The 21,211-nt window shown below is 45.8% G+C and overlaps 1 protein-coding gene across 2 annotated transcripts in view; it reads left to right on the top strand.

Annotated features, from left to right (window-relative positions):
* LOC144797610 (EP-cadherin-like) overlaps window positions 1-21,211 on the top strand; it is a 536,417-nt gene that overhangs the window by 242,625 nt on the left and 272,581 nt on the right. For both annotated transcript variants that reach the window (XR_013603428.1, XM_078668300.1), the window contains exon 7: window positions 17,340-17,515. Coding sequence is in view for 1 of the 2 variants with exons in the window: in XM_078668300.1 (XP_078524426.1) it covers window positions 17,340-17,515 (176 nt within the window). In the remaining variant the exon portion in view is untranslated. The remainder of the gene's footprint in view (window positions 1-17,339; window positions 17,516-21,211) is intronic.

The following is a 21,211-nucleotide window of genomic DNA, read 5'->3' as shown; positions in this document are numbered from 1 at the left end:
CTGGCACTGGGTGCGGTCCAGGCGCGGACGGGCGCAGACGGGCTTACCTTTGGCGCGCCTTCGGCGCACAATCGGCGCGCCCGCTGCGCGTCAACGCTGCGCGTTCGCACGGTCGCCATATAAGGCAAAGTGCGCGGGTGGGCGGAGCAGCTGGGAGGCGGGAGCGGGGAGGGAACAGAAGAGAAAGGGGCGGGGCACACCGCCGCCAGTGGGAAGTTAGGGGCTACAGTTTGTATTAAAGAGAACAACGTACGTAAATTGTGATTAGTGGCCCTACCTGGGACAAAACCTGATTGGTCAGGGAGTACGATCTTACTCATCAGTAGGGATAGCCGATTCGCCAGCACTTTAGCCAAGATTTTTGTGTCACTGTTAATTAGAGACACTGGGCGATATGAATCACAAGCCGTAGGAGATTTACCAGGCTTTAAGAGAGAGGTGATGACCACTTTTTGCATGGATTGTGGGAGTATCCCTGCCTCAAGGGATTTTCAAACGCTTCTCGTAAAACTGGTGCCATGATGTCTATGTAGCATTTATAAAACTCGGCAGGCAAGCCATCGAGGCCCGGTGCCTTGCCATTCTTCAGTGCCATAATAGCTTCCAGTATCTTGTCTAGCTCTATTGGGGCCCTCAGAAACTTCCTGTGTATGTCGCTAAGCCAGCATAAGGCTATATTGCCCATAAATCCCTCGAGATCGATCTCATCAGCAGTCTGCGTAGTGTATAAACTTGAGTAATGTAATATGAAAGTATCCAGTATCCCTGTGGTGTCTCCACATATCTGTCCATCCGATCGAGTAATCTCCAACACACTAGTATTGGAGCGTGGACATCTCGTAATTGCCGCTAAAATTTTCCCCGCCCGCTCCCCCTCTCCATATCTGCGCCCCACCCAATACTTCCCTCTAAATTTAGTTTCTCTAGCTGCCTCCGCCTCAAATTCAGACAATTTGGCCCTAAAAATTTTCTGTGCTTGCCCCGGATCTCCCCGCATCATTAAGTCCTCCAGCCTCTTCAAGTCCTGTTCTATATTCCGTAACGTGAGCTGTATGTCTTTCAGCACTCCAAAGCTTTTAGCCAGACAGTAACCTCATACTGTAACTTTAAAAGCCTCCCATATTATCTCTACACTATCCACCGAGCTCTTGTTGCGTGAAAAAAATCAACAATTTCCTCCCCAAGCTCAGTCTTGAATACCATGTTGAGCAAAGCAGCCGGTTGCAAACGCCATGCCGGCCGAGGCCTATCAAAGCCAGGCAGGGCAACCGCAACCTTAACAGGGCAGTGGTCTGAGTACATCCTAGCCAGATTTATAGCCGTGCGGAGGCCTATGCTCAGCCCCCTAGTGAGGAAACAATAATCTAATCGGGCCCATGTGCCACTATATGATGTGAAGTGTGTTCCATCCTTTCTAGTAGGGTGCATTTTTCTCCAGCTATCCATTAGCTCTCCTTCTTCCACTATACCCGCTAGCATATCCCGGGATTTAGTGTGATAATGGCCACCCCATCCACCCTGTCCTGTGCAGGGACTAGTGCTACATTAAAATCCCTCCCCCCCAGATAACATGCGTAGATCCTACCTCCAATATTTTACCCCAAACAGTCGCAAAGAATTCTGGTGTGTCCACATTAGGGGCATAACAATTGGCGATAGTCACTGAATCTCTACCCAGTCTCCCTCCACACAATTACAAAGCGGCCCTGGGGTATCAGACAGCATTCCAGCCAGCGCGAAGGGAACATTCTTTTTTATCAAGATAGCAGTACCTCTGACGTATGAGGAATAGGAAGAAAAAGCACGGACACATGCCCATCTGTTGGCAAAAGTATTGTGAGACTGTGGGTGTACATGCGACTCTTGCAATAACGCCACCTGCACTTGCTGTCCATCCAGATACACTAATATCTGCCTTCCCTTCCTCGCATCAGTTAGACCTTGAATGTTCCATGAAAGTATAGTCAACTCGGAATCATCTCTCGATCCTGCCATATCGTACTAAATAGCATCGTGGATGAATTGTTAGCACAATGGACAACCTGATGCAAGTCTGTGACATGTAGCACTGTAGTCGGATATCATGTACAAACCTGCCATACCAAGAACTTAAAACACCCCCCGTCTCCTCACCCCACCCACTGAAGCATCCCAGTAACAATCCGTACCCCCCCCCCTCCCTATCAGGAACCCAAATTAACAATACAATAGGGGTATTCCTGTTTGGGGATTTCCACCAGGTGACTCACGTGTACCTCGTGCCTGTGCAGGAGACTTACTACACTGTTCAGTCCCCTCCTTAAGCAGCAAGGGTGTCCGGTCTTCTCAAACATAGTGTGTCATCGTGTTGTAACAGAACTATCCAGCTTCTCAGAATGACCCAAGAGACAATGCCAGATCTGCAAAGTGACAATATCCTATTTAGGGCCACTTGGGTCAAAAGACTGCAGCCCATGTCCATGGCACCCAATACGTACGCAAATGTGGGTTACTGCAACAATCTCAAAAGGGATCATTCCACATCGGACAATCGTGCCTCCATCATGTCATCTCGATCAGGTGTGGTATCCTTTCGGTTCTTGAGCTTCTTCAGGAAGGCCTTCACCTGTGTCGAGGACGTGCAGAAGGTTTGTTTTCCTTGATGTGTTATCCGCAGCCGAGCTGGGTATAGTAGGGCGTAGTCCACCTGCGCCTGTCTTAACTTCTGTTTGACAGCATTGAACTTACGTCTCTCCTCCTGAACTCGAGACGTGAAATCCGGAAATATGGTGAAGGTGATGCCATCGTAGTTCAACTGTTTTTTCTCTCGTGCAACTCTCAGCACCGCATCCCTGTCCCTGTAATTAAGGAGTCGTGCTATGATGGGTCTGGGCGTGCTCCCGGGCGGGGTCTTCGGGCCCAAGGATCTATGCGCCCTTTCTACAATGAACTGCGACGATAGCACACCTGTGCCGGTAACTGCAGGTAGTAGTTTTTCAACGTAGTCCTCTAGGCATCCCGTGTTGGTTCTCTCTGTTACGCCTAAAATGCGGATATTGTTGCGGCGGCTACGGGCTTCAATGTCCTCATTCTTTGCACCTATGATCCGCATTAATTTATCCATTTGGGTCACCGCAGTTTTCAGCTGCTCTGTGACATCCTCCGCATCAGATATCCTCTGTTCTGCTTCTTTGATGCACGTTTCATGGCCCTCCAGCTTGCGCGCTATGGAGTCCATCCGGGTAGTGAGGGTGTCCATCTCGTCTCCTATGGTTGCGAAGCCCAGTCGCGTTTCTGCAAGGAGTGTATTCATATCACCGCTGAGTCCATCTGTCTGCACGGTATCTGTCTCCTTCGCGCCGTTTCCCCTCTCCGCATCTGGTTGCTTCGCAGGTTTCTTTGCCTCAAACGTGAGACGCGGCTGTCGGGAGTCCATTCTACCCATGATAAGATCTCGGAGGCAAGAGGAGATGTCTTCCGATCACTCTGCTGCAGGCTCGCAGTAACAAACTGCACCAGTATAACTCCTATCACTGTCGAGCTTCCGCTGTGTAATTGAATAGATCCGCCAGTGACCAGCGACTTGTGCCAATAAAATCTTGCAGGACCCTCAGGATCCCAGCCCAGCAGTGAGTTCCAGTCGGCACCACTCTTCTCAAAAATACTGTACGCGCCAAAGTGCAAGCATCAGGCCACCGCCCGTAGTGCTCAGACACCACGCTCCAGCGACATGCAGACTCCTACTAGTGGCTTCGCCAGGCACATATCCCTCCGGGGTTTCTGGTACGCAGCTTCTTCCCAACTTTCTGGCAGCAGGATTGCAGAATTTGTGTCAGTACCCGTGGAGCTCGGAAGGGCCCCCGTCTGATTATCGTCTGTTCTGTCTCCAGAGTATTAATATAGTGTAGAGGTCCCCATAGGTGCAGCAGCGCCCGCTTTGCGTGCAGTCTTTTAAAAAAAGACGCACGCAAAGGCCAATCTGGTAGCAGAAAAGGAAATGCACACGCACAAGCGTGTGCGATTCCTAGGTCAGCTACCAAACCCCGTTTTTCCCTTACAAAATGTCTCACGCCGCGCAAACACCGCTGCGCAGTGCAACGCTACGCGCAAGATCTAAAAAATGCAACCAGTTTATTTAACATCCTGCTTTTCATGATACTCAAGGAAGCTGGAGCTAAAAGTCATCCAAGGCAGTGCAAGCAGGAACCTCAATTTGTCGGTCTATAGGCCTCTCACTGATCTTTTAATACAAGAACCTAAATATGTGGATTTATACTAAAGCTCTCAACTGCTCAAATGTCAGGCAATGGAGCCATGGCCGTCACCCATCACCCACAGTTAGAGGTTCTAATTTCCTGTCGGTGCCATTCCCGATAGTGGGCATTCCAGCCAGGACTACCAGAGCAGCGAGACAGGATGATGGCACCTGTACTGGATGGCATGGCACTGGTACAGGATGCTGGCTTCTGTAAACTTATGATGTGGGGGAAAACACCATTCTGGAAAGGAAACCTGATCAGTGTGATACAGATAATAATACATTCCTTCTCATCCGAAGGCTTTCCATTCAGGTATTCAATAGTTCATAGGCACAGGCTAGAGGAAGATTGCATTAATGTACATGAGTGATAGGCAATTTAGAATTTGCATTTCTAAAGATCGGCCAGAGGGATATTTATTTTTGTAGCAGTCAGTTGTTGAAAATGTCTGTTAGTGCACTTTTTAATTGTTGCAAATTGTGCTGCAAAATTGCCATTACTGCCTCAAATTGATGTAATTTGTCCCCACTATTGCAAGTTGGCCTCTGCCTACTTAGGTCTCGTGACACCGTGGAACTACGGTCTGTGGGCGAGAAGTGAGCATGGACTGGGGTATGGCATGCAGGCAGCTTGTCAAAAGAAGCTATTTCTATTCCCAACTAACGGACTAGAAAACTCTCAAAAGAGTGCATTTGCTCTTTCGAAATGTATTCCTCAAAACGTTCCAAGGTACCAAGGCTGTGGCCCCTGTGCACTAGACACTCCCTAACTTTCTTATTAGATCATTTAATGGGATCGTTGGTAATCCAGTGGGATAGTCTTGAAAATGGACATTTAACACAAAATAAGTGTTCCTAGCAAATCATCATGGGAGGCCCACTCACAAAGCTTTGACACCAGTTAAACCTTTTTAAGTCTGTACATTTATTTTTCATTACACATTTATTATATGTATTACTTTTTCCGTAGATATTTTATTTTCGCCAGTTTCACATTTTGAAGTACCTGCCTTTGCGCACTGACGTGTATCATTTGTACAATTGTTTAATAAACCTGTTCATAAGATCAGTTTACCACGCTCATTTCCTTGCTAAAATATGCAAGCTAAACTTTTATTCTCTAGTATGAGCTCCACTGCAAAGAGTAGACACGTAGCCACGGAGTGCATTCTCCTGCTGTACTCATGGATTTTCATACAGAAACCCAAGGAACAATTGTTGCTGTTGCACCAGTACTGTGCCTGTGCTGCATATCCTCCATGCTTACTCAGTCAGTTCCAGTGCTTGCAAACTTTATTGCTTTTACAACGATGGGGTGCCGGACTGCCGGTGTGTGCAGTATGCGTGCACAAGGTTTCAACTTTAAAGCCTAGAATCAATCTGGAAATGGCCGGTCAGGAGGACTGCCAGGAATAAGAATGCAGCCAAGCGGGCGGGTGAGGCCAAACTACTCTTTAATAAAATTCTTTTGGATGCGCTCAAGTCGATTATTCCAGTCAGATGTGTGACACTGTGATGTGACGCCTCAGAAATTCGGACGGAGCGTTATTTTACAGGATTAACCGACCATCATCAGTGCATGATTTTAGTAACTCAACGCAGATGCATACAAATACATAATTGTTTATTTGTACCCTGATGGAAGTTAGAGCGAGGGAATGCCTCTGCTTGCCTATCTTTTAGGCAATGCCCGGGGTTACTCAGAGTGGTTTGTTGACTGTGAGACGACGGTGACGTAACCATACCTGAAAAAGTGACATCGAAACTGTAGGAACCTAATTTGTGCGTGGCTGCGCGCCATGTTTGTACGGTAAACAGACAAAATATCAATTTCAAAATATCGAATGGACAAAGTATCGACTTCAAAATATAGAATGGACAAAATATCGAATGGACAGAATATAGTCATCAAAAATATCGTTTTTAAGGTAAGTAATGTAATATCGAATTTTAAAAATATAGAGTCAAAATATCGAAGTATGTAATATGGGTTATTAAAATTATCGAATTTTTAATAATATCCAATTTTTATAGTGTTTTTTATGATATTATATGTGTGAGAAGTGTGTATTTATGTTATAATTTATTTTAATTAATGAATTTTATGTTATTTAATTTTTGCGTACTTTAATTCTGTAGCGGGTTGTGGGTTTATAGGGGAATAGGGTGGGAAGTAATTTAATTATAATTAATTAAATATGTAAATTTATTTATTGGTATTTATTTTGAATTAATTGTTAAATCATTTTTATTTGGTAATTAATTAAATTTTAATTGCCAATTAATTTTATTTAATTGATTAATTGATAATTATGTTAATTTTACTAATTTATTTTCTGTAGCGGGTTGTGGGTTTATAGGGGAATAGGGTGGGACGTAATTTAATTATAATTAATTAAATATGTAAATTTATTTATTTAGAATTAATTGTTAATTAATTTTTTATTGCTAATTAATTAATTGTTAATTTGTAATTCATTTGTATTAATAGGTAACTAATTGTAATAATTTATTTTAATTTGTATTTTTAATTGATTAATTATTATATTATATTAAATTGGTAATTACTTTTAATTAATTATTTATAGATATTAATATATCTATTTTTTTAAATAATATATGAAGTATTTAATTTCCCTACTGTTGCACTCACTGGAGTGGGAATAGTAATTGTTATCCCTACGCTATCCAACGCTTTCCCTACTGTTGCACTCTCTGGAGTGGGAATAGTAATTTTTACCCCTACGCTATCCACGCTTTCCCTACTGTTGCACTCATTGGAGTGGAAATAGTAATTTTTACCCCTACGCTATCGAACGCTTTCCCTACTGTTGCACTCTCTGGAGTGGGAATAGTAATTTTTACCCCTACGCTATCCAACGCTTTCCCTACTGTTGCACTCTTTGGAGTGGGAATGGTAACTTTTACCCCTGCGCTATCCAACGCTTTCCCTACTGTTGCACTCTCTGGAGTGGGAATAGTAATTTTTACCCCTACGCTATCCAACGCTTTCCCTACTGTTGCACTCTCTGGAGTGGGAATAGTAATTTTTACCTCTACGCTATCCAACGCTTTCCCTACTGTTGCACTCTCTGGAGTGGGAATAGTAATTTTTACCTCTACGCTATCCAACGCCTTCCCTACTGTTGCACTCTCTGGAGTGGGAATAGTAATTTTTACACTTCCGCTATCCTACGGTAATAATATTGCATATTTTTTATTTATATTATGTTACTATATATATATATGTGTTTTAATAAATATGATTGCATTTTTTTATAACTTTAATTAATTATTTAATAAGTTTAATGTAATTTAAGTATTTTTAAGTGTATTTTAGTTATTAATTTTTAATATTTTTTTATTTAACATTGTTTTTGAGAAATTCGATATTTTTACAAACTATATTTTTTTTAAACAATATTTTTGACTCAATATTTTAGTACTTACCTGTTTGTAGATAGAAACTCGATATTTTGTCTGTCAATATTTTGTCGCCGATATTTTTGGTAGTCGATATTATGTCCGTCGATATTATGTCAGTGATCCGTTTGTACAAATCAGCAAGCCAGCCGGCGGGCAGGGCCTTGGTCTTTTAACATAAACCTTGCAGGCCAGTACTGCGGCGCCGGCGGGCCCTAATGATCGAGATATCACATAAGTGTAAGATATCACATAAGTGTGTCGCTGAGGGCGCCCCGCAGCAGCTACTACTAGGCCAGGGCCAGGCACTGGTCTGGCATTGAGTGAATCTGAATCACACCCTATTAATCGTATCTGATTCTGGTATGATATCTTATGGAGCCGCCGGAGGCAAGCTGCCTGCATGCCTCCCACCACGCCGGTGATCTGACAACCCGGACCGTCACGCCACCACGCTCCTAAAAAACACAGCGTTGGTTTTGGCACGGAGCATATTATTGGAATTGCAATGGCATCGCTAGTTAGTTGGCTTCTTAGCTACTAATACTAAGTAAGTTAGTTTACTTTACTCCTTAACGTTAATCTCGTGGTGAGCCGACCGGAACTGCTTTTAATAACTGATTACGATTAGGCGGCCTGGAGCTGCTTGCTACCAGACAGACAGTACTGTACTGGAGCTGCTTGCTACCAGACAGACAGTACTGTACTGCTGGCTGATCGATGCCTTCACAGCAAAGGCTGCCCTGCCCTCAATGTCGTCATTGGTCGGGTCGGGACTCAGGCTGCCTTTAATAACTGATTACGATTAGGGTCAGACTGATTTGCATATGGCCATGTCTGAACTGGGGTGGCAGAGTGGGCCAAAGAATGGTGATGGATTAAACCCAGATCTGTTGACTGGGTGTGAGTGTTTGATTGGTTCAGATGCTCCACCATCACCACCCCCTTTTGTACCGCTTTGTTTGCCATAAGTTGGCAGGGTATGCTCAGACGTGAGTCCCTTGCTCACTTTGCCACTGGATTCAAGCAAGCCTGGCTGAAGACGGCTGTAATGCCAGAAACCGGTCCTAGGAAGCTTGTTCCCGGTCCAGGGATGGCATGGCTTGGCAGTTCGGGCTGGACTGTTCCCATGAGGCACAGGGTCAGACTGATTTGCATATGGCCATGTCTGAACTGGGGTGGCAGAGTGGGCTAAAGAACAGTGATGGATTAAACCCAGATCTGTTGACTGGGTGTGAGTGTTTGATTGGTTCCAATGCTCCGTCCATCACCACCCCCTTTTGTACCGCTTTGTTCGCCATGAGTTGGCAGGGTATGCTCAGACGTGAGTCCCTTGCTCACTTTGCCACTGGATTCAAGCAAGCCTGGCTGAAGACGACTGTAATGCCAGAAACCGGTCCTAGGAAGCTTGTTTCCGGTCCAGGGAAGGCATGGCTTGGCAGTTCGGGCTGGACTGTTCCCATGAGGCACAGGGTCAGACAGATTTGCATATGGCCATGTCTGAACTGGGATGGCAGAGTGGGCTAAAGAACGGTGATGGATTAAACCCAGATCTGTTGACTGGGTGTGAGTGCTTGATTGGTTCAGATGCTCCGTCCATCACCACCCCCTTTTGTATCGCTTTGTTCGCCATAAGTTGGCAGGGTATGCTCAGACATGAGTCCCTTGCTCACTTTGCCACTGGATTCAAGCAAGCCTGGCTGAAGAAGGCTGTAATGCCAGAAACCGGTCCTAGGAAGCTTGTTTCAGGTCAAGGGAAGGCATGGCTTGGCAGTTCGGGCTTGACTGTTCCCATGAGGCACAGGGTCAGACTGAATTCATATGGCCATGTCTGAACTGGGGTGGCAGAGTGGGCTAAAGAACAGTGATGGATTAAACCCAGATCTGTTGACTGGGTGTGAGTGTTTGATTGGTTCAGATGCTCCGTCCATCACCACCCCCTTTTGTACCGCTTTGTTCGCCAAAAGTTGGCAGGGTATGCTCAGACGTGAGTCCCTTGCTCACTTTGCCACTGGATTCAAGCAAGCCTGGCTGAAGACGGCTGTAATGCCAGAAACCGGTCCTATGAAGCTTTTTTCCTGTCCAGGGAAGGCATGGCTTGGCAGTTCGGGCTGGACTGTTCCCATGAGGCACAGGGTCAGACTGATTTGCATATGGCCATGTCTGAACTGGGGCGGCAGAGTGGGCTAAAGAACGGTGATGGATTAAACCCAGATCTGTTGACTGGGTGTGAGTGTTTGATTGGTTCAGATTCTCCGTCCATCACCATCCCCTTTTGTACCGCTTTGTTCTCCATAAGTTGGCAGGGTATGCTCAGACGTGAGTCCCTTGCTCACTTTGCCACTGGATTCAAGCAAGCCTGGCTGAAGACGGCTGTAATGCCAGAAACCGGTCCTAGGAAGCTTGTTTCCGGTCCAGGGAAGGCATGGCTTGGCAGTTCGGGCTGGACTGTTCCCATGAGGCACAGGGTCAGACGGATTTGCATATGGTCATGTCTGAACTGGGGTGGCAGAGTGGGCTAAAGAACGGTGATGGATTAAACCCAGATCTGTTGACTGGGTGTGAGTGCTTGATTGGTTCAGATGCTTCGTCCATCACCACCCCCTTTTGTACCGCTTTGTTCGCCATAAGCTGGCAGGGTATGCTCAGACATGAGTCCCTTGCTCACTTTGCCACTGGATTCAAGCAAGCCTGTCTGAAGAAGGCTGTAATTCCAGAAACCGGTCCTATGAAGCTTGTTTCCGGTCAAGGGAAGGCATGGCTTGGCAGTTCGGGCTGGACTGTTCCCATGAGGCACAGGGTCAGACTGATTTGCATATGGCCATGTCTGAACTGGGGTGGGAGAGAGGGGTAAGGAACAGTGATGGATTAAACCCAGATCTGTTGACTGGGTGTGAGTGTTTGATTGGTTCAGATGCTCCGTCCATCCCCAACCTCTTTTGTACCGCTTTCTTCACCATAAGTTGGCAGGGTATGCTCAGACGTGAGTCCCTTGCTCACTTTGCCACTGGATTCAAGCAAGCCTGGCTGAAGACGGCTGTAATGCCAGAAACTGGTCCTAGGAAGCTTGTTTCCGGTCCAGGGAAGGCATGGCTTGGCAGTTCGGGCTGGACTGTTCCCATGAGGCACAGGGTCAGACTGATTTGCATATGGCCATGTCTGAACTGGGGTGGCAGAGTGGGCTAAAGAACGGTGATGGATTAAACCCAGATCTGTTGACTGGGTGTGAGTGCTTGATTGGTTCAGATGCTCCGCCCATCACCACCCCCCTTTTGTACCGCTTTGTTCGCCATAAGTTGGCAGGGTATGCTCAGACGTGAGTCCCTTGCTCACTTTGCCACTGGATTCAAGCAAGCCTGGCTGAAGACGGCTGTAATGCCAGAAACCGGTCCTAGGAAGCTTGTTTCCGGTCCAGGGAAGGCATGGCTTGGCAGTTCGGGCTAGACGGTTCCCATGAGTCACAGGGTTAGACTGATTTGCATATGGCCATGTCTGAACTGGGGTGGCAGAGTGGGCTAAAGAACGGTGATGGATAAAACCCAGATCTGTTGACTGGGTGTGAGTGCTTGATTGGTTCAGATGCTCCGTCCATCACCACCCCCTTTTGTATCGCTTTGTTTGCCATAAGTTGGCAGGGTATGCTCAGACGTGAGTCCCTTGCTCACTTTGCCACTGGATTCAAGCAAGCCTGGCTGAAGATGGCTGTAATGCCAGAAACCGGTCCTAGGAAGCTTGTTTCCGGTCCAGGGAAGGCATGGCTTGGCAGTTCGGGCTGGACTGTTCCCATGAGGCACTGGGTCAGACTGATTTGCATATGGCCATGTCTGAACTGGGGTGGCAGAGTGGGCTAAAGAACGGTGATGGATTAAACCCAGATCTGTTGACTGGGTGTGAGTGTTTGATTGGTTCAGATGCTCCGTCCATCACCATCCCCTTTTGTACCGCTTTGTTCGCCAACAGTTGGCAGGGTATGCTCAGACGTGAGTCCCTTGCTCACTTTGCCACTGGATTCAAGCAAGCCTGGCTGAAGACGGCTGTAATGCCAGAAACCGGTCCTAGGAAGCTTTTTTCCTGTCCAGGGAAGGCATGGCTTGGCAGTTCGGGCTGGACTGTTCCCATGAGGCACAGGGTCAGACTGATTTGCATATGGCCATGTCTGAACTGGGGTGGCAGAGTGGGCTAAAGAACGGTGATGGATTAAACCCAGATCTGTTGACTGGGTGTGAGTGTTTGATTGGTTCAGATGCTCCGTCCATCACCACCCCCTTTTGTACCGCTTTGTTCGCCATAGGTTGGCAGGGTATGCTCAGACGTGAGTCCCTTGCTCACTTTGCCACTGGATTCAAGCAAGCTTGGCTGAAGATGGCTGTAATGCCAGAAACCGGTCCTAGGAAGTTTGTTTCCGGTCCAGGGAAGGCATGGCTTGGCAGTTCGGGCTGGACTGTTCCCAGGAGGCACAGGGTCAGACTGATTTGCATATGGCCATGTCTGAACTGGGGTGGCAGAGTGGGCTAAAGAAAGGTGATGGATTAAACCCAGATCTGTTGACTGGGTGTGAGTGCTTGATTGGTTCAGATGCTCCGTCCATCACCACCCCCTTTTGTATCGCTTTGTTCGCCATAAGTTGGCAGGGTATGCTCAGACGTGAGTACCTTGCTCACTTTGCCACTGGATTCAAGCAAGCCTGGCTGAAGACGACTGTAATGCCAGAAACCGGTCCTAGGAAGCTGGTTTCCGGTGCAGGGAAGGCATGGCTTGGCAGTTCGGGCTGGACTGTTCCCATGAGGCACGGGGTCAGACTGATTTGCATATGGCCATGTCTGAACTGGTGTGGCAGAGTGGGCTAAAGAACGGTGATGGATTAAACCCAGATCTGTTGACTGGGTGTGAGTGTTTGATTGGTTCAGATGCTTCGTCCATCACCACCCCCTTTTGTACCGCTTTGTTCGCCATAAGTTGGCAGGGTATGCTCAGACGTGAGTCCCTTGCTCACTTTGCCACTGGATTCAAGCAAGCCTGGCTGAAGACGGCTGTGATGCCAGAAACCGGTCTTAGGAAGCTTGTTTCCGGTCCAGGGAAGGCATGGCTTGGCAGTTCGGGCTGAACTGTTCCCATGAGGCACAGGGTCAGACTTATTTGCACATGGCCATGTCTGAACTGGGGTGGCAGAGTGGGCTAAAGAATGGTGATGGATTAAACCCAGATCTGTTCACTGGGTGTGAGTGTTTGATTGGTTCAGATGCTCCGTCCATCACCACCCCCTTTTGTACCGCTTTGTTCGCCATAAGTTGGCAGGGTATGCTCAGACGTGAGTCCCTTGCTCACTTTGCCACTGGATTCAAGCTAGCCTGGCTGAAGACGGCTGAGATGCCAGTAACCGGTCCTAGGAAGCTTGTTTCCGGTTCAGGGAAGGCATGGCTTGGCAGTTCGGGCTGGACTGTTCCCATGAGGCACAGGGTCAGACTGATTTGCATATGGCCATGTCTGAACTGGGGTGGCAGAGTGGGCTAAAGAAAGGTGATGTATTAACCCCAGATCTGTTGACTGGGTGTGAGTGCTTGATTGGTTCAGATGCTCCATCCATCACCACCCCCTTTTGTATCGCTTTGTTCGCCCTAAGTTGGCAGGGTATGCTCAGACGTGAGTCCCTTGCTCACTTTGCCACTGGATTCAAGCAAGCCTGGCTGAAGACGGCTGTAATGCCAGAGACCGGTCTTAGGAAGCTTGTTTCCGGTCCAGGGAAGGCATGGCTTGGCAGTTCGGGCTGGACTGTTCCCATGAGGCACAGGGTCAGACTGATTTGCATATGGCCATATCTGAACTGGGGTGGCAGAGTGGGCTAAAGAATGGGGATGGATTAAACCCAGATCTGTTGACTGGGTGTGAGTGCTTGATTGGTTCAGATGCTCCGTCCATCACCACCCCCTTTTGTACCGCTTTGTTTGCCATAAGTTGGCAGGGTATGCTCAGATGTGAGTCCCTTGCTCACTTTGCCACTGGATTCAAGCAAGCCTGGCTGAAGACGGCTGTGATGCCAGAAACCGGTCCTAGGAAGCTTGTTTCCGGTCCAGGGAAGGCATGGCTTGGCAGTTCGGGCTAGACGGTTCCCATGAGGCACAGGGTCAGACTGATTTGCATATGGCCATATCTGAACTGGGGTGGCAGAGTGGGCTAAAGAACGGGGATGGATTAAACCCAGATCTGTTGACTGGGTGTGAGTGCTTGATTGGTTCAGATGCTCCGTCCATCACCACCCCCTTTTGTATCGCTTTGTTTGCCATAAGTTGGCAGGGTATGCTCAGACGTGAGTCCCTTGCTCACTTTGCCACTGGATTCAAGCAAGCCTGGCTGAAGACGGCTGTAATGCCAGAAACCGGTCCTAGGAAGCTTTTTTCCTGTCCAGGGAAGGCATGGCTTGGCAGTTCGGGCTGGACTGTTCCCATGAGGCACAGGGTCAGACTGATTTGCATATGGCCATGTCTGAACTGGGGTGGCAGAGTGGGCTAAGGAACGGTGATGGATTAAACCCAGATCTGTTGACTGGGTGTGAGTGTTTGATTGGTTCAGATGCTCCGTCCATCACCAACCCCTTTTGTACCGCTTTGTTCGCCATAAGTTGGCAGGGTATGCTCAGACGTGAGTCCCTTGCTCACTTTGCCACTGGATTCAAGCAAGCTTGGCTGAAGATGGCTGTAATGCCAGAAACCGGTCCTAGGAAGTTTGTTTCCGGTCCAGGGAAGGCATGGCTTGGCAGTTCGGGCTGGACTGTTTCCATGAGGCACAGGGTCAGACTGATTTGCATATGCCATGTCTGAACTGGGGTGGCAGAGTGGGCTAAAGAACGGTGATGGATTAAACCCAGATCTGTTGACTGGGTGTGAGTGTTTGATTGGTTCAGATGCTCCGTCCATCACCACCCCCTTTTGTACCGCTTTGTTCGCCATAGGTTGGCAGGGTATGCTCAGACGTGAGTCCTTGCTCACTTTGCCACTGGATTCAAGCAAGCCTGGCTGAAAACAGCTGTAATGCCAGAAACTGGTCCAAGTAAGCTTGTTTCTGGTCCAGGGAAGGCATGGCTTGGCAGTTCGTGCTGGACTGTTCCCATGAGGCACAGGGTCAGACTGATTTGCATATGCCATGTCTGAACTGGGGTGGCAGAGTGGGCTAAAGAACGGTGATGGATTAAACCCAGATCTGTTGACTGGGTGTGAGTGTTTGATTGGTTCAGATGCTTCGTCCATCACCACCCCCTTTTGTACCGCTTTGTTCGCCATAAGTTGGCAGGGTATGCTCAGACGTGAGTCCCTTGCTCACTTTGCCACTGGATTCAAGCTAGCCTGGCTGAAGACAGCTGAGATGCCAGAAACCGGTCCTAGGAAGCTTGTTTCCGGTCCAGGGAAGGCATGGCTTGGCAGTTCGGGCTGGACTGTTCCCATGAGGCACAGGGTCAGACTGATTTGCATATGGCCATGTCTGAACTGGGGTGGCAGAGTGGGCTAAAGAAAGGTGATGGATTAAACCCAGATCTGTTGACTGGGTGTGAGTGTTTGATTGGTTCAGATGCTCCGTCCATCACCACCCCCTTTTGTACCGCTGAATACTTTTTGTGCCTCAACCCCAAAAGTAATATCTCCACCTGTTGCCGGGAGGCCATGTTGTAGCAATTTCATAGTAACTGCCTTTCTGTAATTTTCTGAACTATTAGTCCAACTATCTGTTCTTCAATGTCCTCAGTTTGTTCGTTCATTGTTGCAGCAGTTGTATTTTAGCTGATATTTTATAGAGATATGATATGCACAAGGCAGGAACTTCTAATCCTTCAAGCTTGATTAAACTACAGCCAATACATCCGTTATACCTACTCTGCTGAGGCAGATTTGTTTCCCTTCCCACTTCAGACGTCTCCCGTTTAAATGCGAGTAGGGGCCTTTGAGAAAGCATGACTGAACTACTGAGATTGCCTAATAAATAAGAGCAAAACCAATGTTGGAGCAATCCTATTGGGTAACTTCTACTAATCCGTAGAATCTGCGCATTGTTTGGACAACATAAACTAATGGCCTGGTACCAAGACTGATTCCGGACACCGCCCGCAGGATATGTTGGCCTATAGATCAGCTAACTCATAGTGACACTGTAAGCCCCCCTAGTCTATCAGGGAGTGAATGGTTTCTGGCAGCCACTAAACATGACAACCCTTACCCTCAGAGATGGTGGAAACAGTAAAGAACGTTTCGGTCAGTCACTCATGCTCACTTATTCTCAGAGAAATATACAGAGACTACACACTGGGACATTTTTTATAATATTTATTGAACCAATGTTATTCTTGCATAAAACACGTGTGCTGCAATGATTAGTGGACAGAAGCAAATAAATGTGATTACAAGCACCAAAAGGGTAAATAGTAGCTAAAGTTCTACCATTGTGCTAAAACAATGTTTATATATTCAGGCATATAATCAAGCGTACTCCTACGATGGGGACTCTACTCTGATTGTAACTAGAGTGTGTGTACGTGTAAAGCCAAGAATCCCCCCAAGGGACGATCCAACCCCATTACCTGATGAAGTACGAGATGTCAGACCGCTGCATGGTGATTTCTCAGCATGCAAGGACCTCGCTGTTAATGGAAAGGCCTCCTCTACTAATCTATTGGGATTCTCATCTTTTATAATAGAAAGCAGCTTTGCGATGAGCATATTGATTAGTGATGTTATGGATATGTAGTTAGCCCTGTTGCCTCGTGGCTGCAGATAGTGATGACATTTGTACATAGTGTAAAACAAGACCTTGTACATGATGTTCAGGGCATTGTGATAATATTGTATGTGAAGCTAAGTGTGTAAACAAGTTTAGTTACAAGGAAACTAATCTAACATTGTCGTGTATGCAAATATATGCAAAAGGTCATAGCTGAAAATGTTATTTGTGAGGTCAATGTAAGAAATAAGCTGCTTCACTACATGGGCCTAACTTGGGAATATAACATGATTTTACTAGTACTAGAAGTATGATCTGTTTTCGTCAGGAACTTAGCCCCCCTAGAAACACTGCCTAGAATGTTCTACTGACCATGTACACACCAGCACCTTTCAGTCAATCTCAGGATAATGTTTCTCCATTGATCACGGTGTCCATGAAGCTGAACGCATTAAATCTGTTTCTGAAAGAACAGCCCTAAGGCCCTTGAGACCTGTCATTATAGTTAGTCTTATATTTTGAAACTGACGAATGTGTAGGAGGTGCCCTCAAAAGGGTTTGGCATTAGTAGTAAGACTCTGCACTACAAACAACATGGAGCCCTGAGGCCTCTGTTCTATCAATCGGGTTGAGGTAAGCTGTACTCAGCTGCCTTTGAACTCCTGCAGCTCTTTACTTTGGGTTATCTCTAAAATGTTCCTGTGAATGAGACGCAGGTGCCAGGTAGAATGCTTCAATGTTTCAGGTTTGTTCATACAGGACTTTTTCCTCCTCGCCCTTCATTACTGATCTCACTCCTTCCTCGTCTACATTTTCAGGCATCCCTTGCACCGTTTATTACAATCTTTTGGTCTGTTTTCCCCTAGTTATACCAACTGGTGCATGGATGCCTGCATTTGTTTAATGTACTGTATAAAATATTTCTTGAAGTTATGGTATTTCGTTGTGTGACTGTGTGTTTCTCTCTTGTTGTCAGGAACCTCTGTGATGCAAGTGACTGCTACTGATGCAGATGATGCAGAGGACACTTACAATGGAGTTGTGTGGTACAGAATCAGAGATCAGGAACCAAAGATTCCAAATGATCAGATGTTTACAATCAATAGGGATACTGGAGTGATCAGCGTGATCGCCACTGGGCTGAAGCATGAGGTTAGTGGAAGTGGATGAACCTTACGAATCCAATTGTAGCAATCTAACCAAACATTGAAACAGAATAACATTTAGCCCAGCTCAAGTGGGTCCTCTTCTTGTATGGGCCCTGTTCTCTGTGGATCCTCCTTTTCCGTTGCATTATGTGGGATTTCTCATCTTTCTGGTGTGGTCAGTCCTCTTCTACCAAGTCCAGGCATGACCACCTTCTAATTGGCATCATTGGGCGAGGCCTCTACTCTTCAGTGCCCGTGGAGCCTCTACTTTTTTAGCAGTGTGTGGGCCTCTTCTCTCTTTATCCCCACCTAAAATGGAAAGCATTCTCGATCTGCTCCCTCCAGCAGCAGGCAGTCCCCCCACCTTAAGAGTAAGCTATTGCACCTTTTTACATCCTCCCTAAAAACAATTGTTTGCATGGGTGTGTAGTTTAAATATTGAGACGTGGGATGTACTGCATACTCATACATTGATTTAAATGCACATTTTATAAATATTTTTGTCCATATATCTGTTGACTTAACACGTCCAAAATATAAAATACTATGGTCGTTATTAGAAGTGATTTAGTAATCCTGGAGGTAATATTGCATGGTGAATCACAAATGCCATTGGGGTTTTCGTCAGTGCCTTATTCCACCCCCTGCCCCCATTCAGAGTTCCACAGATCGGAATGGGGTTGGTATTTACATATTTTCCCAAACTGCAAAACTCACAATATTTCATTTTTCTGCTACCTACCAATTTTGTGTCACTTATTGGAATAGGGGTAATGATCCAAACTAAAGAAAACTGGAATACTGTTTTTTTCCTAGACGTATTCTGTCATCCTTCTCTGAAAATACCACCATATATTTACATTCAAGCCATAATTGCAGTTTGCAGGCAAACACCAATTTGGGCTTGAAACAGGGTTGCTGCAGTTCTTGTAATGAGGGCCTACGGTTCTAAATTATAGTAAGAAAAAACAGTATTTGTAAATAAATCTTTACGATGTTGGTGAAAAAGACAGAAAATGTATGAAAAAAATGCAGACGGGCTAAAAAGATCAAATCAGAGTTGTGTGCCCAAATTGAAGAAGGACTAAATTTGGATTAGGTATAGGTAGACAAAGAGCTGTTGGAACGAGTAGCGATCGAATAGAACAAGATGACTCCTGAGCTGAAACTATACAAGAAATGTATAACCAAGCCAGGAAAGGCAAAATGTTAAATACAAAAGTCAATTAAATACATACATAAAGATATCGGAAGCTCGTGAACATCTGCAAGATGAGGAGAAATCCACTAAGTAAAAGTAAACTAAAAATGGTAAAAATACAATTTAAAATGAGGAAGAGCACCCATAGGCTAAGATAAAGAGAAGACAATTTGCTGAAACTGGATTAAATAAAGAGCTTGAGTATGATGCTATGCATAAAAAAAGGAAACATTTGACGAATTATTCTGATGTTGTACATCTGATGGCAACATAGACCAGTTATGGACTGTTAACAAAAGTTCAGATACAGAAGCTGTGTAGGAAGAAAAATGATATATCCAGAGAGGTTTAAGAGCACTGTGTTTGCTTTTGAACGACGTTAAGGATAAATGTGTCTCCAGGAGAGTGTACAAGGACCCCCAGCCCTGTGTGTATCATTTTTGTGACAGTGACTCATCTGTAAGAAGACATGTCCCCAGAACGAGAGTTCAATAGATGGGACTGGGACTGAGGAGGACCTATGCAGAAATTAAATCATCAGCTGTTCTTCTCACTACTAAACCTCCACCTAGATGAAAATGAAATTCATATAATCCTAGAAGAATATTAGGAATATGACAAATATATGCAGCACATTACAGCGGTGGACCACAGTACAAGGCAAAACCTTCTATACAGTTGTTTAGCCTTAGAGCACCCATGAGCGACAGCTTAACCGTTTGATCTTTGGCCCACTGAAGCACCCTGATTTCATCATTGGCATTAGATAGTCCTCTGATGCTAGTTATGAGAACTAGGTTACATGCAGATCATGTGTATGATGCCTCTCTGATATTTGCCGCCTCCTGCCAATTTGTGGACCTGGTCTTCTGTTTGACCAAAGACCCAGCTTTAAAAGTTAATGGATGATAATAATAATAAAGGCATCACTTCAGGTAGAGGCCAAATAGTAAATGAGTTTGCAGTGTTGTATGTCGATTTAGATTTCAAATGAATTTCCCGATTCAGGCCCATATATAGGTACAATTCGGGTTGCCCTTATATAAGCATAGAAATCCAGTCCTTATTTAGGCATAGCCCATGCTACCCAAATACAGGCATGGCTACTTCCATCCGTTCATCTACGTCGCAACGATTTCTTGGAAAACCAGACTCTTAAGCAGGAGGGACTTCCCTTAGCCTGGATATTGATTTCTCCAAGAAACTCATTATTGCATGAACACCTATTCCTTAGGGGTTCATCCATGACGTTCATATGCCAGACTTTTACGTCAATACAGACATTCCTAAACACCTTCAAGGTATAAATATACCTTCACTTGCTATAGCAAAGCACGGTGTGGTTCGGTGCTGTTCAACTACCTACTTGCCCGACGCAGCCCGCGACAGCAAGTGCCGAAGGAAGCCGACTCTCCAGCTGACACACTGACAAAGAAGCTGTCATTCTCCTGCAGAGAATCCAGCTCCAGTGATTCTGACTCCCCTTGCGGGGTGTTGGGAAATCGAGTCCCGAGACAAAGATACCAACCTCTTTCATTCTGAAGGTATGGAGCTGATTAGAACCTAGAGAAACCTTTGGCAATTCTTGGCAGAACAAAAAATTATGGTAATCAGCACCTACTTCTTCCCTGGTACTAGACCTAGGTTAGGTACATTGGGGTAGGCGTATTTTAGAAGAACCAGTTGAGTATTTTAGCCTGTGTTATTTATTTATGTATTTTTACATGTCATAGCAACAGACAATGCTATTACAGTATTATTTTATAATACTATTCTTGCTGTACGCGTTATACTTTGCATCTGTCTAACGATTGTAGCAGTTCACCTCTCTTGCATGAGAAAGAAGACTGTTCAATAAATCCTTTTATTGAAAACGCCCGTCTCACTATTTCTCTGCAACTCTGTAGAAACGAAGCATGCATGATGAACTAAACCCTTCTTGTGTATTCGAGAAAGTTTCTAGTGACCTCTGAGCTAGCTGGCACTCACAATTAAGTTTAATATACTCGATAGAGACATACTGACCTCAGTCCTATGTCAAAGTATGTCTAAGTGTGTATTATTCCAATGCGCAGAGCCTATTGGGAATATAGGAACTACACTACAGCAGTAGAAGTTGTGTTTGACAAACCATCAACTTTACCTATGGTTTTGGATCCTCCAAGTGCTCCTTCTTTTCTTTCAAGTGAGTCGCCACAGTTTGGGTTGGCCGAATTCAGGGCAAAATTCAGGAATATGGGAACCCTGATATCATGTAACATAAGGGAGGACCCAGGCAGGTTACTAAATCGAAAAGTCAACCCTGGGTCCGCTAAGAGAAAGGTTATTTTCAGAAACCTTCTGTTTTGCTCCTTCTACTCTTCAAATCCTCTCACAAACTGTCTCATGCCCCTTTCAGTCATGTCCATCCTCAACGTTGTATTATGACATGATAGGCACTATACATTTTCTGGTTGACCCTAAAATGTTATGGTGAGTGAAACCACGCACAGCATTCAC

The sequence above is a fragment of the Lissotriton helveticus genome, chromosome 12, assembly GCF_964261635.1.
Source record: "Lissotriton helveticus chromosome 12, aLisHel1.1, whole genome shotgun sequence".
Classification (NCBI taxonomy): Eukaryota; Metazoa; Chordata; class Amphibia; order Caudata; family Salamandridae; genus Lissotriton; species Lissotriton helveticus.
Note: the sequence above shows the minus strand (reverse complement) of the source record. Positions and strands in the feature narration are given on the sequence as shown.